This window comes from Penicillium odoratum (genome assembly GCF_028828045.1).
Source record: "Penicillium odoratum strain IBT 22623 chromosome Unknown utg000002l_segment0_segment0, whole genome shotgun sequence".
NCBI lineage: Eukaryota > Fungi > Ascomycota > Eurotiomycetes > Eurotiales > Aspergillaceae > Penicillium > Penicillium odoratum.
The window spans coordinates 2,781,413-2,797,443 of record NW_026643144.1 but is presented as its reverse complement, the minus strand read 5'-3'; the positions used below and the strand labels follow the sequence as shown (position 1 = coordinate 2,797,443).

The window sequence follows — 16,031 nt, the reverse complement described above, 5'->3', positions numbered from 1 at the left end:
TGACAGCGCAAAACGGAAAGAACGAACGTCAGGCGATATAGACCACCAAAGGGATTAAATGTTTAGAGTAAAGAGAAGATATGAATACGGATAGATGCGAGGGAAAAGGAGAATCGAAGGTTTAAAAGCAGGCGGATTGTGATCGGCGGGGGTAAGCCCTTCAGCGTGTGGAGCCCACAAGTGGCTTAGTATCCAGTGAGATTGAGCTGATGGAATTGACGGGTCCAAAAGTCCCCTAAAAACCCTGAGAGTCCCTGATACCGATGCGGGTCCAATGAAGTCACAAGAATCTGTGGGAGATTGATTGGCTTCTTTTCCCCAGTCAGTTTCAGCCACATTTTCTATTTTCAAAAATCCAGTGGATCAATGCTTCTTTCTAAAATACATTCTGTATATGATCTTCCCTTTTCACCTCAATTCCCAAAATGCACAATCTCAAAATGGAAAACCAAAACCAAAAAACAAACAAAAGGGGGTGGAAAACTCATCCAATACCTGGCGCCGAGAAATACCAAGGCTGGGCCAAGCCCAATACATATACACAGTGAGCGCGACAAGGCAAAAAAAAGAGAGAAATAGTGGAGAGTGAGAGGGCTGTGAGGGAAAGCGACAAAAATAATACAGCCAAGGTCAAGCCAAGGAAATGAAATGGTGTAAGTTCTCAGAAACGAGTTTACTCGACACCGTGGTTGTCAGAGCTCTCGCCAGTGAAAGAGCCGAGCTTGAGACCGGCATCCATGGCGACCATCTCAGCCAAGATCTCCAGGACCTCCTTGGGGACGGTCTTGTCGTAGATGGAGATCAAGTCCTTGGGCTGAGGGTAGACCTTGAGGGCCTTGTAGAAGGCGATAGCCGCCTCGATCTGGCTGTCACCTGTTACAGATTGTCAGCATCTTGTCCAATGGTAGGTCTGTCTCCAGTTCAGTCAAAATACATACCATCCTGGCACAGTCCTTCACCAGTGGCAACCTGGGTCATGAAGTAGGACTCCTTCTCCTCGAGATCGGTGGGGAAGCCCTCCTCCTTGGCGCGCTGCACGGCCTGCTTGATCACTTCGCGCTGCTGAGCACCCTGGGCCTCAACCTCCTCCTTCACGGCCTTGGCGAGGCGCTTGTTGTTGCGCTTCAGGGACTTGCGGAACTCGGCGTCGGTCTGGCGCTTGTGATCGAAGTATGCGGCATAGGCTGGATTGAGATGGAAATTAATCATTGAACGAGTATTGTTGCCGGGGAGGTCCGATCCTTACCGAGCAAACCGGCGAAGATAGTGCCGGCCGAGGCGGCAACCAGAACAGATGTGCGCATTATGAAGGAAGAAAGGGTTTAAGGTGGGAATGAATGACGCGACCGGGGGGAAAACAGCGATGGGGTGGAAGGTGACGAAGCTACAGACGTGTTTCGAGGATAAATTTGAATTGGACAGGAACTTTGTTGTTCCGGTACGAGTTCGGGTCGACGTCACGGAGCTAAACACATAAGAGTACAGAGTACATAGTACAGAACATTGGACATTCTATATTAAATTTGAATTGATTATTATGGTACATATATCAAGTCAAACATTTTACTTGGCTTCAAGTTCGTATTATCAAGCGAAACTCGAGGGTCATTGACTAGATTGCCTAATGCTACGTCATGCACATCAACTAAGTTATGATCAATTGCATCAAGTGAAGACATGTTTAGTAGTGATACCGATTGAATTTAAGCAATGTAATTATTTTGTTCATGGAAATAATTTCCGTCCTTGATCATACATCACTGTCGCATAGCTGAATAGCTGACACCTACCGCTAGCCCGTTACGGGATCCTCCCAACTTCCCTTTCTCCAATCTCCGATCCCATCCCATCCCCAATCTCAACCATGGAAGGCCGAGGATTGACTCTCCGGAGTAAATCTCGTCGTCAACGCCCTCAAATCAGTGCTCCGAAACCAATCTCAAGTCCCTTGCCGCCCAACACCAGAGCCCCCGATGCCGGCCAGAACAGTATCCCCGCTGGCAAGGACCGAGCTCAGAGCGATGCCACCGCCGATTTGGTAAAAAGACGATACTCTACCAGATTCAATAACCCAGGAGATATCGATGTTAGTGCGCCTCCAGTCCCTGCACTCCCCTCGTCAGTGCCTGGGGGTGGATATGGTGGGCTGCCGGCGCCCACTGCCCAGAGGGGACCATCGCCAGCGAATGGGGCCCCCTCCTCATCACCCAAAGTAGATTTGAATGCCCTACGAGACCCCAGTCTACCGGTGGAACGATGTATGTCTATTTTCGCATTACCGCCCGACCCAAGCTGACCTCATCCAGACGTGGCCAGTCTCCTTGCGAACGCGTCCGAGGAAGAGATCCAAAGTTACCAGCAGAGCCTTCGCAAGGTCAAAAACCGAACCTCCACCGACCTCCAACAGAATGTCTACCAGAATCGCACGCAGTTTATCAAGATTAGTAAAGAGGCCGAGAAGCTCAAGGACGAGATGCGGACCCTTCGGACCCTCATGGCGGAACTCACCAATGCGCTCGGACAGACGACCGTGGGAAACAGTCCGAATCCCATGTCTCCAGTTGACGACCAGTTCCCGAAGCGAAACGCGAACCGCAGTTCTGTCGCCAATTTGGAAAGCATGTGGAGTGTCCAGCTGCAGACATTGTGGAAAAGTGTGGAGGGCTCCCAGAAGTTCCTGCCTGCTGTGCCTGGGCGACACATTGTGCTGGAGACGGGCCACTGGGCCGAGCTGGACTCGGCCACTTGGAAGCCGAAACGACCGGTTCATATCGTCTTGTTGAACGACCACTTACTGGTGGCCGCCAAGAAGCGCAAGCGTATGGACCAAAGCCACCCTGCTCACCAGGGACCAATCCCCACCAAACTGGTTGCGGAAGAGTGCTGGCCGCTGCAAGATATAGACATGATCGATTTAGCAGCCAACCTGGGAACTGGCGCCGCGCGCGAGGAGGCCCTGGATCGTGGTATTGCCAATGCTATTAGCATCCGCGTGGGATCTAAGCCATTTACCTATCGCCAGGACAAACGTGATACATCTACCAAGAACGAACTGCTTGCGACGTTCCGTAAGACTGTGGAGGATCTGCGACGGAACTTGCGTTCTGAGACTGAAGCTGCGAGCAAGCCTCTGGAAGCCTTTGGATACCTCACCGGACGACACACATCATATTCTCCAAAGGTTGATCAGTTTGAGTTGACGGATGGTCCACGCGACAAGTCAGATGTGCGCATTGATGTGGATGGGAAGCAACAGAACCTCCGCTGGGTGGAGGGACAAGTTGACGAGCTTGATATTGATATCGCGCTACAACGGTTCGAGGCCGCGGTGTCTAGTATCGAACGACTTCGAAAGCTGGCAAAGGGACTGAAGGGAAATTCCATTGCCCAGGATGTGATCAATCTGAAGGTTGATGGACGTGCAACTCGACTCGCCGGAATCCTCTCTCGTGCGCTGGTTGACACTCATTCGTTCCCCACTGCGACCAAGACCAATGTCTCCTGGCTGAGTCGTTTAGGATTTGAGGACCAGGCCCGTGAAACCTACCTAAAGGCTCGAACTGACATTATTGGCAAGCGTATTCGGTGAGTCACATTAATCACAGCATCCCGAACCTTCTAACATTCAATAGGGCTTGCGTATTTGAGGGTGACCTTCCCCTCTATATCTTCCAGATCTCATACGTATACTTCAGCCTCATTAAGAACACCGTTGGAATTTATCAGCAGTGCTTCCCTAGCTCAATTTCCAGCTCATCTATCCGCTGGGCGAAGCAGCATTTGGACGGATTCAACGCCTTGCTCAGTCGCCAGCTTAGCAGTGTGCAGCGGGGGACATCAATCTATGATAAGTGCCAGGATATTGTGCATGAACATGCTGCACAATTGAACAGTGTGGGTATCGACTTTACAGACTTAGTGGGTCAAGGTCTGGAGGATCCAAATGAGAGCAGTCCACGGGCTATCCAGCCGGGTGAGCTTGCCGCGGTATCTACTCTGGCCAATCTATAGTGGCGCTTGGGAGATAAGAGATGGATGGGAGATTTTAACGAGAACCCTAGGTGAATTGAATCAAGATTACAACGGAATTGAATATGTCTATTCGTGTCTTTTGCAGCAAATATCGCGATATTTCAAATGGAAACATGTATCATGCACCACACAATTACTACTTGTCGGTGCTGATATCCCAGGCCTAAAGAGTTTTCCAGCGGGTTTTTTTTGTTAGAGCCTTATACTTCTAGCTTCAATAGTAGATCCCAGGCCCAGTGCTTGTTGATTGGCTAAAATTTGCTGTTGTCCCCATCGGCAATAGCTCTTGCCGATTCTAGATAGTAGTAGAGTCCTTCTTCTCTCCATACTGCCCTTCAGTGCGAAGTATCATCCTTTCTCTATGATCTTTCTTTTCTGCGTATTCAGTAGGTTCTCTTTAAGAACTTCTTCATACGAGCCCTTAACATATTTACCGCATGACCTCATCCAGGCCGAGAGCCTTCGGGAAACCTGTCACCGTCTTCGGAAGGATTTATTCTAGAAAGCCTGTTTCCTAATGACGTACAGTTTGAAAGAGATTACAGCCATCCTGTTGATTCGCTCTAGGTCCGGTTAATCCGGCATTCTGATTCATTGGCCTGCAGGATGACTGCACGTAAGCAACGCCATCCGCTGGATGGTGGGGTTTTCGGAAGCTGATTGGCACAATATATCAGACTTCCGGTCAGCACTAACGAAAACTATACCACATACAGACAAGAAGCCCTGACGAAGCTATTCAGAAAAAGAAAGATGTAGCAAAGTTTGCTAATGCGGGTGCCCGGTGCATACGGATGATCGCCCGGGAGGGGCCATTATCTTGCAACGCTTCGGAAGGGTCATTCATGCAAGACTCTCAACACTCCGAAGTTCTAAGCGCACCTATACGATGGATCGGGTGGCCATTTTTTCTTTAGAGGATAGGCCGATGTCTTTCGACAGTTAAATAGCCTGCTTGAGAACACCGACCTTCATTCCATTCTCCATCACATCACATCTGTAGTATTCAACAAGCCAAGCTATCTAAAGCCAAGCCAGTTCATCATCAAGATTATCCTTCAGAAAGTCAAAATTCCCCGTCCATAACAATGGGCTTCCAGAACAAACGAGTTGTTGTTATCGGCGGTGGCCTCGGCGGCATGGCCTTCATGAACGCCGCCCAATACGCTGGCCTGAAGAATATCCAATGCTACGAACAAGCCCACCAATTCAGCGAGGTTGGCGCTGGAGTCGACCTCTCCGCCAACGCAAACCGTATCCTTGACGCATTCGGTCTGCAGGAATCCCTGCTAAGCCGCTCCTCGCCCCAACTCCCTTACTATATGCAATACCACAACTACAAATCCGGCGAGTACCTCGGTCACATCGAAGAATTCTCCCAGCCCCACGCCCGTCTAATCCACCGAGCTCACCTCCTCGACTCGCTTAAAGAGCCGGTACCAGAAGAGCTTCTTCATCTACAGAAGCGCCTCGCTCGACTCGACCGCAATACCGGCCCTGACGCGGCTCCATATACTCTACACTTCGAGGACGGTACCAGCACGGACGCTGATATCGTGATCGGATGCGATGGTATCAAATCCCGTGTTCGCCGTGAGCTAGGCTTCGAAGACTCGCCAAATTACTCCGGCCAGGTTGTTTACCGTGGTTTCGTCGATTACAAGGATCTACCTGAAGACACTGCAAAGCTGCTCCACAATGTTGTCAACTTCCGCGGCCCGAAGCGGCATATTCTATGCCTCCCCATTGGCAACCCGACTACGCAGACTGACCGTGTTGGCGTGATCGGATTTATGTCCGAGCCGCTTGAATCCTGGGATTCGGAGAACTGGATGGCTCGTTCGGAAATCGGATCTTTGCACGAGCACGTTACGGCCTGGTGTCCCCAGGTGCAGGATATAATTAAGGGTCTCAATGCAGGATCACCAGACGGGCGGATGATGAAGCAAGCACTATACGTACGTGAGCCGATTGCCAAATGGTTCGAGATGAAGGATGGGCAGAAAGATGCGGGAATCGTTCTGCTCGGTGATGCTGTCCACTCCACACTCCCTCACCAGGGTGAGTTCCTATCCGAACTTTGATAATATCATGACTAACTGTGATAATAGGTCAGGGTGTCTGTATGGCAATCGAATCTGGCATTGCATTGGCTACGATTCTTACGCACTGGAAGAATGACGATTTGCAGGCTGCATTCCAGTTTTATCAGGATCTGCGCAAGCCTCGCACCGATCGGGTTACGAGAACTAGTTTTGAAGCTGGAAAACTTGCTAGCTCGGATGATCCTGATCACCTGAGTGATAAGTTTAACCCTGAAGCACTTATGGAGCGCATGAAGTGGATTATGGAGTACAATGTGCTTGATGACTTGAAGGCTAAGGGGGCCGAGTCTATGGACTTCAGTGGACAGAAGGTTTAATGATAAAAGAGGACCAGGTGTGCAGGGATTCGAATTCTGACATTAATGAACCCGTGGACTGCAAATGCATTTGATTCCAATGTTCTATTTCCTTTTGTTGCAAGATTGATGCATATAGATTGTTTTTTTGGCTTCATGTTTATGTTGCGTTCAATATACTATCAGTCTATAGAATTTTCTTTCTCAGCTCAATTGATTCATTCTACTTCAAATTTTGGTCACAATGCCTATTTTATACATGTCATCAAACACATACTCTATATTCTCCTGCCACCACACGGTCCTACCACCGCACGGCATACAGGACAAGTATCATTATCCCCCAACCACGAAGTAGCACATGCGCACAAAACCAATGGGCACAAGGAAGAACAATAACTAAAGCATCAACCTCAAGCTCATCCATACAAATAGCGCAAGTACCCTGCTCACCCTGAAGAACAGTCTCACTTACCGTCTGCCGAGGCAACGAGGCAAAAGTCGCAGCATCAGTAGGATTCCCGTACTGGATATCCGACGGAGGAAGCGCAATATGAACTCTAAAATGCGCCGGATTCAAAGTTTCCGGATCTACCATCCTTGCCAATCTCTCATAAGCTCCAGCAGCAGAAGTAACAGTAGAAAGCTGAACATACCGAGCAAGATCCCGAGCATCCAAAGTAGCATCCAGCATTCGTGTATGTGGAAGTTGAAAGACTTCCTCCCTGGTCAAATTAGTAGTGATCCCTTGTCCGGAAGGGGCAGCTTCAATCCCAATAGTTCGTGGACCTGCATAGTAAATGTTGCGATCTGTACCCAGTAGACCATCTTCTCGGAGGATTTGAATGCTCTGGTGGAAATCGTTAGCCTGTCCAGTTAGTGAAAGGTGAATAATTGTGTCTTCTGTGGCTTCTTGATGGGTGCGTCCGTTCTGAACTCTATCGGACCATCGTAGAGTAAGTAGGCTCTTTAAAAGATCCAGCATTTCGGGCCTGATTGTGTCACTGAATGAGGTACTCATGTTTTCTGAAACTTTATAATATTGATCATGGAAAGAGATACTACGTAAGGATGTGAAAATCGAATTTTATGCTTGGAAGTAGCATCTTTGAGGTCTTTATAGTAGTTGGATTCCACAATCTCGTTTTAGTCAGTGCCGGACGCATCATTTAGTGGATTTCTTTTGTTATTTGAGGACAAAGGAAAAATGGCATTGAGTGATCATTCATGGCCGTGGGTATAACAACAATGCTTTGTCAATTGGCATCATTATACTGATCCTAGGTACAAAGACTATATAGTGTTCTTTGTGTAATTTCAAAGGTCTGAAGAATGGGAAATGCAAACGAAACATATAATTGTAGAACAAAGTGAATTTTGTAAGGTTCTCATAATAACTAATGTTTCTACTATATCTGTTACGGTAGCACAGACATCTTGAAAGAATATGATACTTGGCCCTCTAACAGTGCTTGAATACATAAGCAAGATGAATCCGATATAGAATCGAATACAAAAACCTCATAGTAAGATATGTTTGATCTCTTGGGCAAGATTGAATGGGCGCGAACATGAATCAAAAATCACGTGCCAAGACTCGAAAGCAAGATGGGATTATATAAGCACACTGAAATAGGAAACCACCCACATTATCCATGATATGTATAGATGTTGAATGCCATCTGGAAGAGTATATGTGATAAATGTGAAATCAAATTGGTATATAGATGTGAAACCCTCGAGATGCAAGCCCAAAACACCTCCAAAACCCCCAAAAAGAAACAATGCCCCAAAACAGACCGAACGCAACGCACGCCACGCCAAAACACACAAAACGTAACACGACACGACACGACACACGACACGACACATAACACATAACACATAACACATAATAAAATACACATACATATACCACGTGGGCTTCAAGTTCATAAAACGGAGATTGGTCTAGTCTATACAGCTCTTCTTATAGATATTGATAGCTGCACACCTACATATCACAGATATCCAGATAACAACACTTTTGAAATCAAAAACAGAGAAAGAGAAACATGTCATGCGTGAGAAAAATCAAAGGCGCTTTTTGTTTGCACATTAGGAAGAGCCAAGATTTAAGGGGCCAAAATCAAAGCCAGGAGGGCCATGCGGCAGTAAAGGCCATATCTCATCTAGAGGATGTTAGTCAGGATTCCATTGTAATATAGGGCTGGGGGGTAAACATACCTGGCGGAAGTAAGCAGCCCGCTGGTCAAAGTCAACCTCCTCGGTGACCTCGGCGTTGCGAGGCAGAGGGTGCATGACGACCATGTGGCTCTTGGCATGCTTGAGCAGAGCGTTGTCAATGACAAAGCTGTTCTTGAGACGCTCGTACTGGGTGAGGTCGGTGAAGCGCTCCTTCTGCACCCGGGTGGAGTACAGGACGTCGGAGCGGGCGACGATCTCGGGAGTGAGGACATCGGTCTCGAGGCGGAGCTGGCCGGAGGCGATGAGCTGCTTGCGAACCTCCTCGGGAAGAGCAAGCTCCTTGGGTGAGACAAGCTGGACCTGGACATCGTAGAAGCGGAGCAACTTGATCAAGGAGTGGACGGTGCGGCCGTAGCGGAGATCACCAGTGAAGGTGATGGTCAGACCGGCGACGGTACCCAGCTCCTCACGGATGGTGAAGAGGTCCAGGAAGGCCTGGGTAGGGTGCTCGACGGCGCCGTTTCCACCGTTGATGATGGGAACGGGAGAGAACTTGGCGGCAACATCGGTGCTGGTGGGGCTAGGGTGGCGGAGGACCACGGCATCACCGTAGCAGCCGAGGGTGCGGATGGTGTCCTGGAGAGACTCGCCCTTCTGAGTGGATGAGTGCTCAGTGGAGACGGAGACAACGCGGCCACCAAGACGCTGCATAGCAGCATCGAAAGAGGCCGAGGTGCGGGTGGAGGGCTCGTAGAACAGAGTGCACAGAACACGACCCTTGAGGACATCAAGGACACCCTGACGCTGAACACCGAGGCGCATCTCCTGGGCAACAGTGAAGAGCAGGTGCAGGTCCGCGCGAGTGAACTGGTCCACGGACAGGACGTGCTTGCCACGGAACTGAGAGCGGGAGAGCATCTCGTTCAGGGGAGAGGCCTGGGAGGAGGGGGTGTACAAAGGAGGGCCAAGCTCACCAACAGGGATGTTGGCGTCCAGAGCACGGGCACGGCGGCCAGGAGTGCCAGCGACGGAAGTATGGCGCTCCAGAGAGCTCTCAGGACGGACCATAGGGGTGGTCGGCTTCTGGATGGGAGAGGTGGGAATGATCCGGTGGGAAGACATGTCCACACCCTTGCCAGCCACGGTGACGATCTCACCGTCAAGGCAGCAGGTCTTACCCTGGAAGACGACACGCTGAACAGAGCCGCGCATTGTCTTGCCGTTGAAGGGAGACCAAGCCTCAGTGTTCTGGAACACGTAGGGACGATCAATCTCAATCTCAAGCGAGGAATCAGCCTGGTCGTGGAGCTCGAAGATGCTCTTGGGGTTCTCGTAGAGGCGAGCAGTGATGTCCTCAACAGTAAGGCGACCCTCAGCCACAGCAGTGAAGAGCAGGGGCAGAGACTCGGCCAGACCGACCGCAGGAGAAGCGTCCTTACCAGCAAGCTGGAAAGGAATGCTGCCGATGGAGAAGACGTCGATAGTGCTCATGTGTTCCCACAGTGCCTTCTGGTCCTCGGCAGAGGGAAGAGTGCTGCAGGCAGGGAACTCCTCACGCGAGAGGAACAGGCAGAAGATGGAGACATCGCAGGTCACCTTCAGGCCCTTGGCCTTGCTCAGAGCAATGAGCTTGATGTCCTCCTTAGAGGTCACGCTCATCACGTGGATGTTGCGACTGTGCAGGCTGGCCAGGAGCAGGATCGATGCCAGGTCGGTACCCTTGGCATCAGTGATCAAGGGCTTGCTGGAGGGCCAGGAAGCAAAGTGGTCGGTCACAGTAGCCACCCGGTTGATGTTGCCGGACAGGTGGTTGAAGGGGATGAAGAGCGAGCCAACGTCGCCAGTAATGCGAGTGATCTCGTCAGAGTTAGAGGAAGTGGCAACAACCGAGAAGTTGAAGTCACAGTACGACTTGCCCTCGGCATTCTGCTGAACGATCTTCAGATCACGAGCATTGGTGACCGAGCTGTCAACACCGACAGGCATGACACGAACCATGCTGAAACCAGCGGAGATAGAGGCCTTGGTGACAGCCTCGATGTCCTTCGAGCCAGGAGTGGCAAGACCAGGGACGAAAGCAGCAATGTTGATCAGGCCAGGCAGAACCACAGTGCGGTGGCTGGTCTGGAAGTCAGAAGGAATGATCTCCAGAGGGAAGTGGCGAGCGATAGCCTCGATCAGGATCTTAGCGTTCTTAACGTTGGTGACAAGAGGAGTCTGGTAGTCAACAGCCATACGACGAGTGCGGTAACCCTTGGACATGTAGTTGGCCGGACGGCGGAAGCGGTTGCTGGATGGCAAGTTGATGTACAGATCGATGAGGTTGTTGGACAAGTGCTGAGTCAGAGAGTATTCCGACTTGATGTCGTCCTCCTCACCAGCCAGGACCTCAAGGTACTTCACGGGAACACCGTTCTCCTTGAGGAAGTCGGCGGTACCGGAGGTGGCGAACAAGTTGTACTTGAGGTCGTGGAGCTTCTTGATAGAAGGCAGCATCTCAAGCTTCTCCTTGTACGAACCAATGGAGAACAAAATGTTCCGCTTGGGGAGCTTGAAGCCAGTGGACAGCAGACCCTTGAGGTAGGCCTCGTACTTGTCACGACCAAAGGAGGCAACCTCACCAGTGGAGGCCATCTCAACACCGAGGACGGGATCAGCACCGGAGAGACGCGAGAAGGAGAACTGAGGAACCTTGACACCGACGTAGTCCTTGGGAATGGTGACGGGGGGGTACTCCTGGAAGGGAGCACCGATCATGGCCTTAGTAGCCATCTCGATCAGGTCAACACCCATAACCTTGGACACGAAGGGGAAGGAACGAGAGGCACGGACGTTGCACTCAATAACCTTGATGTCGTTGTCTTTGGCAATGAACTGAATGTTGTAGGGACCGGTGACATTCAGGGCGTTACCAATCTTGCGAGTGGCCTCCTCAATGCGGCGAATAGTCTCGGCACTCAGATCCTGCGGGGGCAGAACCAGGGTAGCATCACCAGAGTGCACACCGGCGTTCTCGACGTGCTCAGAGATGAAGTGACCAACCATGACACCGTTAAGGGCAACAGCGTCCATCTCGATCTCCTTGGCATTCTCAATGTACTTGGTAATGACAACAGGGTGGTCGCGAGACACATCAGCGGCTTGGTTAAGGTAGTTGGCCAAGTCGTCCTCCGAGTAAACAGTGTTCATGGCAGCACCAGAAAGCACGTAGGAGGGGCGGACAAGCACAGGGTAGCTGACCTTGTTGCAGAACTCGCGGGCCTCCTCGATGCTAGTCAACTCCTTCCAGGCAGGTTGGTCGACACCAATACGGTCCAACATGCGAGAGAACTTGTAACGGTTCTCAGCGCCGTCAATCATCTCGGGAGAGGTACCCAAGATCTTAACATTCAGGCGGTGCAGAGGCAGGGCGATGTTGTTGGGGGTCTGACCACCCATGGACATGATAACACCGCTGGAAGTCTCCAGCTGGTAGATGTCGAGAACAGTCTCAAGGTTAATGTTCTCGAAGTAAAGACGGTCGGCCTCGTCGTAGTCGGTACTAACGGTCTCCGGGTTGTAGTTGACCATGATGGTCTTGTGACCCTGTTCGCGAAGAGTGCGGATGGTGCGCACGGAACACCAGTCGAACTCGACAGAAGAACCAATACGGTAGACACCGGAACCAAGAACCATAATACCGTGGTCATCGAACTTCAAGTCGTGCTCAGAGGCATTGTAAGTGAGGTAAAGGTAGTTGGTGTGAGCAGGGAACTCAGCAGCGACGGTATCGATCTGCTTGACAATGGGTGTAATACCAGCCTCGACACGCATACGGCGCACAGCCAGCTCGTTAGAGCCAAGGAAGTTAGCCAGCTGGGCATCAGAGAAACCAAGCTGCTTAGCCTGGCGAATCATAGGCACAGGGACAGTAGAGGCGTTGAACGCGGACATGGACTTTCCAAAGTCATTCAGGCCCTTCAGGCGGGTCAGGAACCACTTATCAATGTTGGTCAGCTTCCAGATATCATCGACAGTGTAGCCGGAAGCCATAGCGTTAGCAATGGCAAACAGACGCTGGTCGGAGGGAGTCTGAAGCTCGCCCTTAATAGACATAAGGGCATCCTTCGCGCTGAAACCAATGTTGTGGAAGTCAACAGAGCGAATGGCCTTCTGGATAGCTTCTTCGAAGGTTCGGCCAATGCTCATGACTTCACCGACACTCTTCATAGAGGAACCCAGCTCGGTCGAGACACGAGTGAACTTCTTCAAATCCCATCGAGGAATCTTGACCACACAGTAATCGAGCGAGGGCTCAAAGCAGGCGCAAGTGGACTGAGTGACGGAGTTCTTGATCTCATTCAGGGGAATACCCAGACCCAACTTGGCAGCAATGAACGCCAGAGGGTAACCAGTGGCCTTGGAGGCCAGAGCGGAAGATCGAGAGAGACGGGCGTTGACCTCAATGATGCAGTACTGCTTGGAGAAGGGGTTCAGGGCGTACTGAATGTTACATTCACCAACGACACCAAGGTGACGAATGACATTGACGGCAGTGGTACGGAGCATGTTGTAGTCCTCGTCAGAGAGGGTCTGGGAGGGGGCAACGACAATTGAGTCACCGGTATGAATACCAAGGGGATCGAAGTTCTCCATGTTGCAGACAGTGATACAGTTGTCCTGAGCATCACGAACAACCTCGTACTCGATCTCCTTCCAGCCCTTCATACTGCGCTCGATCAGTACCTGGGGACTGACAGCCAGAGCCTTGACACAGAGCTCCTTCAGCTCCTCCATGTTGTAAGCGAAACCACTGCCGAGACCACCCAGAGCATAGGCAGCGCGCACAATGACAGGGAAGCCGATGTTCTCAACAACTTCCATACACTCCTCAATAGTCGAGGCAGAAGCGGACTTGGCGCACTTCTCGTTGATGGAGTCCATGCTGCGAGCGAACAGCTCACGGTCCTCGGTGGTAATGATGGTATCGATGGGAGTACCAAGGACCTTGACACCAAGTCCCTCGAACTCATCCTTGAGCTGGATACCAACTGAGAGAGCGGTCTGACCACCGAAGGTGACGTAGATGGCATCCGGACGCTCGTGCTTGATGACCTTGCGAACGAAGTCGGCGTTGACAGGCAAGAAGTAGACCTTGTCAGCCAGACCCTTGGAGGTCTGAATGGTGGCAATGTTGGGGTTGATCAGGATGGTGTAAATTCCCTCCTCCTTCAAAGCCTTGATGGCCTGACTACCAGAGTAATCAAACTCACCGGCCTGACCAATGCTCAGACCACCACTACCAAGGACCAAGACCTTCTTAACAGAGACGCGAGGGTGAGCCTTGCGGTTGTCCTCAATGAGACCGCCGGGGAACTCAACGGGCTTGGTGAGCGCATCAGCAGATGCAATGGAGTTCTGGATGGTCTTGATGAATACATCAAACAAGTACTCGGTATCGCGAGGACCGGGGGTGCTCTCCGGGTGGAACTGGACACTGAAGAAGGGACGGCTAGTGTGACGGATACCTTCGTTACTGCCATCGTTGGCGTTGACGAACAGCTCCTCCCAGCCATCCTGGAGGCTGGAGGCATCAACAGCATAACCGTGGTTCTGAGAGGTGATGTGGCACTTTCCGGAGATCATGCTTGTGCAAGGAATGTTGTGACCACGGTTACCGAACTTCATCTTGGTAGTGGTAGCTCCGACTGAACGAGCAATCAGCTGGTGACCCAGACAGATACCGAACACGGGTGTCCGGGCATCCTTCAATGTCTTGGACAGGTTGGCGATGGTAGTGGTCAGGGTCGCAGGGTCACCGGGACCGTTGGACACAAACAGACCGTCGTAATCCTTGCCGGCCAAGGTGGGGAAGTCGTAGTCCCAAGGCACGACCAGGACCTCAACGCCGCGAGAGAGCAAGCAGCGCAGCTGGTTGTACTTCATACCGACATCCAAACACAGGACGCGGACGGGGCGACCCGAGGGGTGCATAAGAGCAACATCGGCGGGGGGAGAGTACAGGCGAGGCTCGCGGATGGAAACTAGAAATCTGTCAGAAAAGAAGCATTGGAAAGGATCCACATTATCACTCACCCTCAGCGACCAGGTTAGTGGCGTTGGGGTCAACCCATTCGATCTCCTCGAACTGTGAGTTCCAGGTAGCAGCCTCGACAACAGCGGAGGCGCCGTTGGCATCTCCGGCCTTCTGCAGGCGCAGGCGACCCAGCATGCTACCAGTCTCACGAAGGCGCTTGGTCAGAGCACGGGTGTCGACACCGTGGATGGCAGGAACGCCCTGCTCCTTGAGCCAGTCACCGAGGGAAGACTTTGCCAAGAAGTGCGAGTAGTCCTCGCCGGCGTAGGCTGCCACCACCAACGCCGCAACGTGAATCTGATTTGACTCAAAGTGCTTGGGCAGGCTCAGTAGCACTTCGTCCATCTCCTCCCGCGAGGGAACACCGTAGTTTCCGACGAGCGGGAAGGTGACAACCAGGATCTGTCCGCGGTAGGAGGGATCGGTAACTGACTCAGGGTATCCAACCATACCAGTCTGGAAGACCAATTCACCAGACACACTCTTCTCCGCACCAAAGTTGTAACCCTGGTACACAGTACCATCCGCCAATTCGAGGGCCATGAGACGGTCACAACCACCCCGGACGGGGATGGTGGCCGGGGCAATCAAAGCACCAGTAGTAGCCATTGTGAGTAGCTTCGGTCTTTTTTGGTCTTTTGAGGTTCTTCTCCGCCCGATTGCGGACTCGGTTCGACCGATTCCTTGGGAGGAAAGCGGACTAGGATAACTGAATTGGAGGGGAAATTTGAGTGGACAGTCCTCTCGAGGACGAATCTGAGCGAGGGCAGGTCACTCTAACACAGCATCCACCAGAAGATTCCTGTTTCCCTCTTCGTGGGTGTTTTCGGGGCTGGTTATTAAATGAGGTAGGAGGGGGGTAATTTGTGCAGCAGCTGCATTGAGCTGGGATATGAAAAAAGAAGAAAATTGAGGGCCGTGGCAGAAAATTTTCATCGTCGAAAGACCCACCGGTTTCGGTGGGTGGGATTTGACCGCCCTCAGAGTTTTTCTCAAAGCTTCTCATAGTGGATCTTTTCTGCAAAAAAAAAAAAAAAAGTGGAAACAAGAAGAACCGAATAGTTTACAAGGAATATCTGGAGGGTTCGAATATTTTATCTGCAAGTTATATAGACTATGTTGATCCTTTCATCTGCATGTCTAACTCTAGTAGGATTACTACATACGTATAATGTAGAGATTAAATTCCCCTGCAGAGCGCAGGCGGTCAGTCCTGATAAGCATGATAACTCCCGGCAACCGGATTCACTTTAGTTACAGCCCTACATATACCATATTGAGTACTATTCTCTACTTTTATAACAAAAACAAAAAAAATGAAAGAACCAATAATAG

At 51.1% G+C, this 16,031-nt stretch overlaps 5 protein-coding genes across 5 annotated transcripts; 2 read left to right on the top strand and 3 right to left on the bottom strand.

Annotated features, from left to right (window-relative positions):
- Window positions 1–673: 673 nt before the first annotated feature.
- N7520_003060 (TOM complex receptor protein TOM20) lies at window positions 674–1,304 on the bottom strand (the record flags this gene model as incomplete). The annotated part of the gene is made up of 3 exons (XM_057136995.1): window positions 674–873; window positions 939–1,184; window positions 1,247–1,304. 3 exons carry the CDS (start codon window positions 1,302–1,304, stop codon window positions 674–676), a joined length of 504 nt encoding a protein of 167 aa, XP_056999681.1.
- A 560-nt stretch (window positions 1,305–1,864) lies between these two features.
- Window positions 1,865–4,011, top strand: N7520_003059 (exocyst subunit EXO84; the record flags this gene model as incomplete). Its single annotated transcript, XM_057136994.1, has 3 exons — window positions 1,865–2,258; window positions 2,307–3,585; window positions 3,633–4,011. The coding sequence occupies 3 exons, from the start codon at window positions 1,865–1,867 to the stop codon at window positions 4,009–4,011; spliced, it is 2,052 nt and encodes a 683-aa protein (XP_056999680.1).
- Window positions 4,012–5,120: 1,109 nt separating this feature from the next.
- Window positions 5,121–6,454, top strand: N7520_003058 (uncharacterized protein; the record flags this gene model as incomplete). Its single annotated transcript, XM_057136993.1, has 2 exons — window positions 5,121–6,093; window positions 6,144–6,454. The coding sequence occupies 2 exons, from the start codon at window positions 5,121–5,123 to the stop codon at window positions 6,452–6,454; spliced, it is 1,284 nt and encodes a 427-aa protein (XP_056999679.1).
- A 315-nt stretch (window positions 6,455–6,769) lies between these two features.
- Window positions 6,770–7,418, bottom strand: N7520_003057 (uncharacterized protein; the record flags this gene model as incomplete). The annotated part of the gene is made up of 2 exons (XM_057136992.1): window positions 6,770–6,832; window positions 6,909–7,418. The coding sequence occupies 2 exons, from the start codon at window positions 7,416–7,418 to the stop codon at window positions 6,770–6,772; spliced, it is 573 nt and encodes a 190-aa protein (XP_056999678.1).
- A 1,129-nt stretch (window positions 7,419–8,547) lies between these two features.
- N7520_003056 (bifunctional carbamoylphosphate synthetase/aspartate transcarbamylase) lies at window positions 8,548–15,305 on the bottom strand (the record flags this gene model as incomplete). The annotated part of the gene is made up of 3 exons (XM_057136991.1): window positions 8,548–8,604; window positions 8,660–14,643; window positions 14,696–15,305. The coding sequence occupies 3 exons, from the start codon at window positions 15,303–15,305 to the stop codon at window positions 8,548–8,550; spliced, it is 6,651 nt and encodes a 2,216-aa protein (XP_056999677.1).
- Between the last annotated feature and the right edge of the window lie 726 nt (window positions 15,306–16,031).